This window comes from Labrus bergylta, chromosome 14 (genome assembly GCF_963930695.1).
Source record: "Labrus bergylta chromosome 14, fLabBer1.1, whole genome shotgun sequence".
NCBI classification, from domain to species: Eukaryota; Metazoa; Chordata; class Actinopteri; order Labriformes; family Labridae; genus Labrus; species Labrus bergylta.
In genome coordinates this window covers 21,208,937-21,220,666 of record NC_089208.1, presented here as the reverse complement: position 1 = coordinate 21,220,666, position 11,730 = coordinate 21,208,937, and the positions used below count along the sequence as shown (strand labels likewise).

The 11,730-nt window shown below is 40.8% G+C and overlaps 1 protein-coding gene across 1 annotated transcript; it reads right to left on the bottom strand.

Moving 5' to 3' along the window:
* Nucleotides 1-934: 934 nt before the first annotated feature.
* Nucleotides 935-10,515, bottom strand: LOC109983588 (transmembrane protein 47). The gene is made up of 3 exons (XM_020633371.3): nt 10,161-10,515; nt 5,743-5,883; nt 935-1,840 (listed from the first exon to the last, which is right to left on the bottom strand). Exons 1-3 carry the CDS (start codon nt 10,390-10,392, stop codon nt 1,659-1,661), a joined length of 555 nt encoding a protein of 184 aa, XP_020489027.1. The 5' UTR covers nt 10,393-10,515; the 3' UTR covers nt 935-1,658.
* Nucleotides 10,516-11,730: the final 1,215 nt, after the last annotated feature.

The following is an 11,730-nucleotide window of genomic DNA, read 5'->3' as shown; positions in this document are numbered from 1 at the left end:
ACCCACAGAACAAGAAAATAATACAAATCTATTAAACTTGTCACACTGAAAAAACACATTTATTTTCTGCACATAATTGTTGTTTGAAATAGCTGTAAGATTTTAAGATAAGTATGACAAGTAAATAACGTGGGCATGTTGCAAAACGTCCCAGAAAAGTATTAAAAAAAATCTCCTGTTGAAGTTTCACTGCATTATATTGTGTTACTTAATAAACAGTTGAAGAATGTGCAACTTTTTAAATCCAGTAGATGTCGCCCTTGAGCACCAGCAATAAACCAAATCAAACTGCTGTTAGGGGCCCCCTCGGCTATTCTGAAGCCTCCCTTCTCCTCTCTCGGCACACCTCCAACCCCTCTCCACTTGGTTCGTTGTAAATTAGAATGCACCATAATTAAGCACCATTAAGCGCAAAAGGGCGGACAGAATCGTAATTAGCTTGAGCTGCAATTGCCAATGGTCTGCAGTGTAGCTACCATAGCTTCATATTGCACATACATTGACACAGAATGACCGAGATCTAAAGACACTTACTTACATGACATTCAAATAAGCAGTGAGTAGGCTATATCATTCTTCTTTTCTCTAGTCCTTGACTAAAGCTGTTTTATACACAAGGCCGTCCAGAACATGTAAACAGGGCTACAACAACAATACAGCCGGCAGGACTCACGTTTCTCACGTAGACAGTCATGACTCAGAGTGCATTTACAGGATTGACTTGATTTCTGCTGTATTCATGTGTGAAATGTCACACATTCTTCCTTTAAGCTCCAACAGTGAGTCTATATTCACCCGTTAACAAGCTGCATCCTGGCAACCTGGTGATGTACCTTTAGATATCGTTCAGTGGCTTTCTAAAAAAAGTGAGTACATGAAGCACTTCAAAGTACTTAACACACCTTGATGCAACAATAAGACACACTCCCAATACTCCCAAAACTACAATGATTTATTTTCCTTCATGTAGAAATACTTTATACACATTTACATTTTTTCTTTTGAAAGAAGCTCGCATGAGTTTCATAACAAGCTAAAAAAAAACACTTCATAGCTCTAGCATATATAGAAGCTGTGTAACCGACACTTCTACTATTAAAAGGCTTCGCATGACTAGATATGTTTCAGCTAGAACACACACAGAAGAAACCTCAACTTTTTAAATATTCAAAAAGATGGAAAAAAAAAAAAAAAAAGATGTCATAAATACATTAACAACTCGCTTCAGCTGGTACAAAAAGAATGAAAAGGAAATGTGGAGAGAAGTCGATCCCTTTAAATGTTCATGTCACCGCTCATTCACGTCCCGTTTCTCTAACAATAGAGATCCACATCAACATGCAGTGGAAGCGTCCAGCATCTGCGGCTCGTGCCAGTCCAGAAAGCTCTCTGTGCTTTAGCTGTTTGACGCCTCATCCCTGATACCGGCAGGGCTGAGGGGCCTGCTGGCTGCACAGGAGGAGGGGTGCTTGTGGGCCCTGGCCTAAATTAGGCCTTAACAACCTCACTAAAAATAACAGAGAGAGCAAAAGAGAAAGAGAGACACACAGCCTGTGCTTGGATACACATCTGCTGTGTGCAAAGAGAAGAAAAGCAGCGCACCTCCTGTAAGGGGATTTGTCTGTGTGTGTTTGTGTATGTATCTGGGGTTAGAAAAGTCAGTACATTGTGTCCTCGTAAATGTCCGTCCTCAGGCAGAAGAGGATCCCGGCGCCCAACATGAAGATAGTGGCTCCCCAGCCGAGCCCGTAGCCCCAATTAAACTCGTGATACGTCTGAAGAACAGTCCCGTCGATGAACTTGATCGGGTAAAGGACCAGAGCGCAGGCCTGCAGGACCACTGAGGAAAAAAAACCAGAATTTAAAAATGAGTTTCAACTCTGTTTATAACTGACGACTCAATGTGCCCCAACTATTTTTGAGTTATTTCTTCAGGAAAACTTTCCAAACATCTCTCAGTTCCAGCGTTTTACTTTTAAATATATGCTTTGTTGATTTCCCCTCTGGGATTAATAAAGTAAAATCTGAATCTGATTTATAGCTTTGTCTCAGCTGAGCATGATTTAAATATACACGTGGGACCTTTTTTTGGAGAAAAAAAAGACGAGCAATGTCAAGTGGTCATATTGTGCTTTAGGAACTTGTGGTTGGCAACACGTCACTTCTTCCTGACATTTAAAAAAATGAACAATTGGTCAGGAAAATAATCTACAGCTTACTTCAAGCTCCTGTCATAACTTCAGGTTTGTGTTGATTTATGAGTGGTAACTCTTGTGCATGTGTAAGTAGTTCACCCCCTGCTTTATTGAAACAGTTAAATGTATCACTAATCTTGAGTTTTTGCTGTGTACGCAACAAGGCTGTTGATCACTTAGTCTGTGCCCCCCCTCCCCAAGCTTTTGTGGAGCCAGTGGACAAAAGCAGCAATGTGTTTTATAGTCTTATGACATTTCAATCCTCTTCCATTCAGCCTCTTACTATTTCCTTTAAGCGTGACTTCTTTGTACCAAACTTTATATCTTATTCTCATCCAGTGTGAGTACTCCATAAAAACACAAACCCATCTTTGTGTGTCACCTCACTGTGGGTTTCTTGTTGACTGGAAAGTGAAACTCCTTTCAAGTCGCCTGTTTTTTCCCCCTGGCATTTGAAGTGAAGTGCACATTTCAACACCGCAAAGTAAAGCTTCTGGAGGTTCTTTGTTTCTTTAAAAATCTGGAACATTTTCAAACAATCCTCATTATTCTTCTGACCTTGACATCTTTGTGACTCATATTTCCCTTTTTGAGTCATTCACGACCATGAAGTAGCGCTGGTAAATGTGTTGGCGTCACTCTGCTTTCTCGTGCATGTGTGCGATCAAAGGCTCACTGTGGTCGACTCTCACACCAGCTACTTTATTTCCTTTCAGTGCATGCTTGGTGACTCTTGGGGAAGGGACTGTGTTTGTGCGTGTGTGTGTGTGTGTAACTTCCACTCCGCCTTTCCTTCCTTCAGGACGGAGCAGTGGGCGTGCAGGAGGATCGACGGCAGCCCAAGAATGTGGCCGCGTTGATGGAGCCCAGACCGAGCTCGCAGCCCGCTGAGGTCATATTTCCGGACAGAAAATAAATACCATGCAGCCACAATCCTGCCGATGGGCATTTAACAGTCCAGGCCCTGTGCTGCTGCTCTGCGGAGGACTGTGTGCCTGTGAGGACGCCTTATGCTCGCAGGGCTCTTAAAGCAATTACACACAGGAAAGGATAACACTGCATTCCCACGCTTTCTACCAAATAGCTAACAGGCTAAACCACGACCAATAAGACGACTGAGCACACTGGTCCTTTGTGACAGATGTTTTCAGAAACTGAACAAAATCCATTATATTTGAAGAACGACTAACATTTTATCTACATTTGATCTCTGTTGTTATCCATTGTTTGTGCATTCATTTAGGCTCTTGGACATTTATAGTATCAGTGTAGAGGTTGGGACTTTAAGTCGATTTTAAAGGTCACATATTATTCTCCTTTTCAACAAGTCTCAGAGCTCCCCAAAACATGTCTGTGAAGTTTCTTGCTCAAAATCCACTCTGATCCTGTATTTGATCATACCTAAACCCCTCTATTTCAGCCCTGCTCAGAACAGGCTGTTTCTGTGTCTGTACCTTTAAATGTTCGACCACGCCCCTCTCTGGAAGGGCTTGGGTGGCTTGGGTTTTCTTGCAACATGCCCTTATTGTTTTCGGTAAAAAGGCAGACTCAGAGGGCAGAACAAACACCTAGCTGTGGGAGTGTCACCCACCTAGGGGAGGGGTTACTGCCCTATGTGATGTCATGAAGGGAAAGTCTCCAAACGGCCTGTTTGAGCACACATTTTCTGAAAAGTGGAGCAGGAAAAAGACGGAAAGGATGGACTTTTCTCATAATTGGGGGGTTTGTAGACGGACTAGAGACACATATTAGTGTTCATTAGACATCACAAAGTCTTTCCATACACCTATGTTTTCAAACTATAAACATACTGAAGGGAATTTGTCAATGTCAAAGAAACAATTGCACACTCTGGGAAATATTTGACTCTGCCAGGAAGCAGAATTTTCCCTCGGTTTCCATTCTTCAAGCTTAGGCTAAAAGGTTTCCAGGTAGGCTGTATATTTAGATAGACAGACATAAATGTGGATTTGATCCACTCATCCACAGAATTTCAAACAAAATGCAAATGACATTTTTAAGGTTATTTCAGGATAGTCAGGCCCTGATCCTTTCAGGAACTTGTCTTTCACACATGCACCTCACAGCTGGTGGTTTCTGTGTCCAGTCTCAGAACCCATCGGCAATCATCGTCTGATAGATTATGCCTCTGGGAACAGATGTGAAAATCTCCGTAATTCCGGTGAAGCCAGCAGTTATCATAAATTACTTCCGTGCAAGACTTCCTTTTCTGTGCAGCCTTTTCGTTGTAGACGTATAAACGCCTTCATTTCCTGGTCCATACCATACCAGAGGAGCGCCCTTCATCTGTTGAGTCTCAGTTCAACAGTAGAATATAAGTCATACAGCGGCTTCACTCTTGCTCATTTTTACCAGCTACTCGTCCATAGTTATTGACTGGAACCTTAATGCGCATGTTCGTAAGCTCTCCGTCTTCAGAGAAACAGTGTTTTTCCAGTTTACAGGGCGACGGACACGGTGTTCCAGTTTGGACTCTGCAACCCGTTTTTAAAACTTTCTATTTTAAGGCACCCAAAACGCTCTTGTCATGTAAACAGACAGCCAAAGCGGTTACAGTTTTTGGATGAAATCATTGTTGTGTAAGGAGGGCCTAAAGCAGCAGAACACGTTTGTGAATGACGTCCTCACCACGCCCACTTATTGCAATGAATTTTCTAGACTTTCACCTACTGTGTTCACACATCGGGTCACCCTGACTTCTTTTTGACGGTTTTACTTGGAGGCTAGCAGGAAAAACTCCAGATAAAGAAAAAAAAAAACGACATTTGTATGCACACAGGCAGCCCTGGACAAAATGAAGGGAAATGTTCAGGAGTGTAGTCCATGTGTGAAAGGGGCTGAAAGAATTGTTTCCTCTAGTGTTAAACTATTGCTGTATGTCCAGCTCTTATATAATGCACCTTTATTTTAAAAGTTGGAGCTGGGTACTAGTTAAGTAGCGGTAAGTGGTTACTGTTACATCACTGTTTTTAAAATAAATAAGCACGAGCAATGACTAAGTTATTACAACGCCTGTGCAGTAATGTGCCATGGCTGCTAAACCTTAGCATTTCATAGTTTGTTTTTTGCTAGATCCTCCCTCACTTCTGGGGTTTTCACCCAAAGGTCCCTCTCACAAAACATGCATGAGAAGTGAAGTCCAAGTATGAGGCAGTGCTGCTGGCTGAGGAGTCTGTGGTTGCTTATTTTCCCTCGCTGACTTCACTTTGTTGGTAAGTCTGCAAATTCTGCGGCTGCTTTTTCTTGGCTCCTGAGCCGGCAGTTCCTCAAACTCCTCACCACAGAAAGAATGAGCTCAACCAGCGGGCCTCATTCAGCTGCTACTTTTCTTCTGCACCCTTCTATTTAATATGAGCACTAGAACAAATAAAAAAAAAATGTCTGTATGGAAATTGTTGTGGTTTCTGTAAACGTATATATACTCTCTCTTTGTGTTCCTAAATGTGCAGGAGTTTGATGTGTTGGAAAATAAGATTGGCAGATTCTTTAAGGTGGACAAGAAATAAAGAGAAGTAGAATCACGTACCTGCAGTGAAGAGGAACACAGCCACGGTGCGGTAATGTTGTCTGTGCGTCCCCCTGCAGAGGGAAATCAGGGCCACTAAAAAGGCCACCAGCGTGGACACAGCTCCGGACACCAGCAGCACCAGGGTGGCAATCTGCCAGTCTGCAGGACGACACGCACGCAGGTTAGAGAGGAGCAACAGCCCAACAAAAGCACGATTCACAGGACGCCACTATTGAATTGAACCGCTGTGTTGACAAACACAAAACAAGAGCTAATCCCACAGAGTGAGGAGAGTGAAGCAGAACGGACCGGCCTGCACGAGAGGACAGGCTCCATCAGGGATAACAAGAACATGATCAGTGACTCAGTGTTCACAGTAATCAGAATTGAAATGTGTCACCACCCTAAGTTATTACGTTAGGCGCATGGTTAGAGTGTTTATGTTAAAAATGGCTAACAGCTGATCATTTCTAATGAAGGCTAAACAGCAGCTGTGTCCTTTACAATTTTGTTAATGTTTACTCATTTCAGGTAGAGATATTCCATTACCTGATACCTAGACTTGAGTATCAGTCACTACAGAGTACCCCTTCTGATCCTGGTTTTATTAAACACCATAAATAATATGGATGTTCAAACACTGATTGCGTACATTTAAATAACTCTGGCCAACATTAAAGTCTCCACTAACACTCCTCTGTTGTTGTTTGTAACAGTAAACTGATCATTTTTCTAAAACAGGTAGATTGTTGGAGGACTCATTTGTCATGGTACTGGATCAGTGCAATACCTGGTACTGCATTTTCAGCCTGCACTGGAGACAAATACCAACAGCTCTAATGTCAAGTATGTTATTTATTATTTATTCATGTTGAGTTTATTTGTCAGAGACAACATGTTGGCATTTTACGTCGAATTAAAATGCAACCAATGTAATATACTGTATATGGGACTTCTAGCCGTGGCTAATTTGCAGCCCTCGTCCCTGGTTAGGCTTTTAGGCAATAACACACACGATACAACAACAACACTGTAAAATAGACATAAAAACTGATGATTGCAGCAGATAGTAATGAGTTACATTAACATCCATTTGCTGCACAATGCATTTATCCATTTCCATTCACTGACGCCAACATCCATCAGTCCATCATCATCTTCCATTATCCATTAAGCTTATCTCCACTGAAGCCAATCCCAGTTATCACAAGTCAAGAGGTGGGCTACACCCTGGACAGGTTGCCAGTCGACCACAGAGCTGATATATAGATATATATACAGTATATATAGAGACATACAAACATTCACACTCACACCTACGGACGATGAAGACAATTAACCTAACGGTCTTGTTTTTGGACTGGGGGAGGAAGCTGGAGATCCGGGACATGAACCGGGAACTTTCACACTGTGAGGCGACAATGCAGTGGACCACCCATCACACTAACAAATAGAGGTGGGAAAAAAATAGATTCATGTAAAAATCGAGATTCTTCTCTTCTAAGATTTCAAATTGATTCATAACTTCTGAAAATCTTTTTTTTTTTTTTTTTATATTATTATTATTATTTTTTTTTGGTCTAATCAGTCATAGTAACTCAGTAAAATGCCAAATAGAGCAACAAGAAATTCAGCCAGCCTCACAGATGACTGGAGTAGATCCTGAAGTATGTACTAATTCAAAAATAGACTTTGAATTCATGAATCGAGAATCGCTTTGAATCGAAAAATCGATTATGTATTGAATCGTGACCCCAAGAATCAAAATCGTGAGACACCCGAAGATTCCCAGCCCTACTAACAAACATAAATAAAGTCTTTGAAACCTGTTTATCTTTTCTTAAATTGTATTAGTAATTTGTAGAACACTGTCAAATTGTCATAAATCGGCATTAAGGTTTATTTATTCTCTCCTTTTTAATGACATGAGAAGTGTATTTGTGAGTTTATTTTGTTAAAATGTGTCTATGTTGTTTTTTTTCACAGTGGATTAAACGTCTCTGTCAGTGTGTTTGGTTGACATAGCTGGAGGTTCTGCCTGAGTGCCTGTGGCTGTCAGGGTTTTCCATGCCCGTTCAGACATGGTGGCTTCTTTACAGAACATTTATTCTTTTATTCCAAACAAACTCACGTCGCTGGTGGTGGAAAAGTTAAAACCATCACGTCCTCTGCGTCAGAGGATTCTTCCCTGGAAAGAGCTGAACAACACAAGGTGTTTAAAGCTTCTCTGAACTCTCTATTCAGTAGAGTATTTATTCAGAACGTAAAACCAGACAGGTAGTCTGAAATAGATGTTTCTTTCTCCTGTCTGCATTGTGTTTTCACTCTTTGATGTCCCACTCGTCTGTGTCAGGAGAAAACCTTAACTCTAAACATTCACCTCAAAAGGAGAATTTGCATTTGATGAAGCTAACAAGCTCAGTTATCACTCTTCTCTGGGTTTCTCCCGCTCTCCCTCTCCCTCTGAGCTTCATCTTATTTGTCCCCAGGGTGATGAAAATGAATATTTTTTCCCCAAATACACATCTGAACTCAATTTCATTCAGCCATCAGGAAATATTTGATTTCAAACGTCTTTGGTCCATCATGTGTTTAGAATTTTCAGAAAAAGAGTCTCCTCAAAGAATATTAAACACATCAAGCAAGTTTTTTTTTTTTTTTTTTTTTTTTTTACTCGTCTGCGATATTGCACGCATTTTCCTGCGATAAAAACCATCTTGGCAAGATCATATCACTGAGAGACGGACTGAAATAGGAGAATCTGGGGTTAGGGGAATGAGTATCTGTGCATAATAAATCTGCTTTGCCTTTGGGGTGAACTGCCCCTTTAACCTCACCACGCCCCTCCCCTGGTGCTTTAATGAGCTCTGCAGACACTCAAAGCAACAAACACGCCTCCTATTCAGCCGACACATTCCTCAACATCACAGAGAACCCAGTTACACCACAGCTGGGGTGCCCTCCGTTTAGGTTTGTGTTACTGTGATGGTGGCGCCAAAAACTCACCACCAAATCAAAGTACTTATGCAGCCAATTAGTCCCAAATTACAAAGTGTAAATTTAATTTTATACTGTGTGCTAATTGCCTCTTAATGTGTCTTTTATTGAGATTTTAACAGTCAGATACTGATTGTTCAATTGTGGCAATAAGCAGATCTCCTGAGGCAAAGGGATCTTTAATCTGCTATATTAATGCAGAGCTCCTTCCCTGGTGGGTTTAAAGGGCTTTGGAGAAGCACACACTCCTGTCATGTGGTTTCTCTGGCTAACAAAAGACAACCTGGTGGGTCCAGGCCTGCTGAGGAGGACGCTTAATGTGTCTCTTCAAACCCACTATGGTGGTTGAAGTGGATTAACCCTTTGTGTGCCAAAGGGATCGGCGCTCTTTTGTTCAGTATGTGCTCATCTCTTATCTATTATCACATGGAAGCTGAGAATTTCCTTTGCACCTGGAAGTCAGTATGTGATAAGTGATTCAACATTCACATGAGAGGAAACTGAAAATAAAGTCATTCCTGTGAGCATCATCATCGCACCGTGTTTAGTCACAGGGACTCCACGTCACAGCTCTGGTATGAACACAGGAAATGTAACAGCAGCACAAGAAGCCCTGAATGCCTCAGCTGCAGCAGAGAGCAACAACAAGCCAACTAAAACAAACTCTGGCTCAGAGACGATGGCAACATGTGTCACTAAATACATGAATCACTGCAAGTAGTTGCAAACACATCGTCGGCCAAATCGTTGCAGATATTTGCTGTTTTCTTTATTTAACTTTTGCTCCACCTTTGCTTTTAAGGCTTTCTCTTGGGTTGTTTTTGGGTTATTTCAAGGCCATCTACCCAGAACCTTCTCTTTAAATTGTTTATGTAATGTTTACGACAAGATTAAAGACTAACTTTATTTGTCCCACAAGGTTAGAAATGTGTCTGGGGCTCTTTAATCAATGCTGCAGCCATAAAAAAAGACAACATTCAACATGATTCACACATAAAACATGGAACATTGAACCTCGAGTTGATGTTTTTGGTAATATAACCTATTAACCCCTTTTCTCTGTAGTCTTTAAATGTCACATATTCTATTTGAAATATCAACTTTGATCGCCTGTCAATGTAACAACACTCTATTTTTTAAAAATATAAATACATAAATAAATACATAAACTAAAGACAAATAAAGAAGGATGCTCTACTGTTCAACACATCAAGCCTACATTAACGAAGCACTAAAACTCATTCTGAGTTACTTTGCTTTATTTTGTATTATAACGAGGGTTTTTTTTTCCTTTTAAAAGTAGCATACTAAACTTTATAAACCCTGCGTCGTATTCCCAGCATCGCCAGTAAGAGAAAGTGAATAGACAAAGTTAAAAACAAACAAAGAAAAGCATTGAAACGAGCCAAAAGGTGCAAAAACAAACATTTGATCCGTACCAGATGTGAGGGTGGAGAAGCAGCTCCACACAGCCGCCTCCTCCTCCTCCTCCTCTGCCGGGTGCCGTGCCTCGGACTGGGAGCAGGACTCCCACAGGGACAGGGAGAAGTGGTCGGCGGTGACCCAGGCTGGACTCAGCAGAGCCACCAGGTCCAGACAGAGCGCGAGGAAGACGCAGAGCAGCGCGATGAGCTTGAAGGGCCGGAACACGTGCACCTCGTTCACAGACATGTTTTCATAGCACAGTACACAGCAGCAGCAGCAGCAGCAGGTCGGACACGGGCTGAGAGAGAGATAACTGAGGGTCCTTGTGTGCGCCCTCAACAACCAACCATAGCCCTTCACTGCTCTGCGCGTGCCCGGCTGGGAAAAGTTCACGAGACACATCCTGCACTAGGAGGGGTTTTTCAAAATAATTGCGCTTTTGTTGGACCAAATTTGTTGGAAGAAATAAATGCAGCCCAGCTAGGAAATACGTTTCTCCTTATTACTATCCACCTCCATTCTTTTTTTTTAATGCCATTATTCATATATATATATAGGCTACATTTATTGTAAAACTTTTTTATTATTAGCTTCAATCTAGAATTTATGTACACCTCTCACCCAATGCAGACTCTCAGCTGTGAACTTTGCTGTTTTTTTACTTCCTTCCATTTGCCATGCACCTTAACTGCCTCTGCTTTATCTGGTCTCATGCACTACATCACTTTATTCTATCCATTTTATATCAGTATTCATACAGTTCTGGTTAATTTATTCCTGATGTTTCTTATCCATCATTGCACTACGGTCACTTTATTTATCTAATTTTTACAGTTATATTGTTTATATTAGTTCTCTTGTTCCATTATTCACCATGCACCTTATAACTTATCATTTAGTATTTAGTATTTAGCCTACTTGCACATACCTCTGTATATATATATATTTATTTCTCGTTTACTGCACATAGTTCTGTTTACATCTGGTCACTACTGCACATAGTTCTGGTTACATCTGTTTACATCTGTTAGTCCGATCACTGTCCACTCATATCTACTCTTTTATATTTTGTATTTTTAAGTTAAGTTTAAGCTTTAAGTTGTATTTAAATTGACACTTTATATTTAGGTTAAAATGTTTCGTACTTGCACTGTTGTTAATTTATTGCACTTTGTGCCTTTGAATTGCCCCCCGGGGACAAATAAAGTTTTTTTAATTGAATTGAATGAATTTCAATGAATTTTAGGCTATATTTCTCCATGTTATTACTTACATTAATAATCCATTATAGCCTACTTCATTGGTCACTTAAGATGTAAGAAAAAGTTCAAAGATATGTAAGCATGGTCCTTAATTAAAAGCTTTTTGGGGGATTTGTCGGTTTGTGTCGATTTTGGAGCTGTATGTTTGACCTTTTTACTGATCTTGTCCAGTACATTAGTATGTTTTTTTTTCCTGACAAAAGAAATCTCATCCTGCTCAAACATGTCACTAAGCCTACTGCAAATCTTTGCTGTGAAAAAGGAGAAATTAAGAAAATGTTGGTCCTTTCCATGTGCTGAAAATCGTCTCATCAGACGCCTA

Excerpts from the sequence above, each read along its gene's own strand:
- LOC109983588 (XM_020633371.3), bottom strand. The coding sequence starts at position 10,392 with ATGTCTGTGAACGAGGTGCACGTGTTCCGGCCCTTCAAGCTCATCGCG. Across the intron at positions 5,884-10,160 it reads CTTCTCCACCCTCACATCTG|ACTGGCAGATTGCCACCCTG; the intron begins GTACGGATCAAA and ends GTCGTCCTGCAG. Across the intron at positions 1,841-5,742 it reads TGTGTTCCTCTTCACTGCAG|TGGTCCTGCAGGCCTGCGCT; the intron begins GTACGTGATTCT and ends TTTTTTCCTCAG.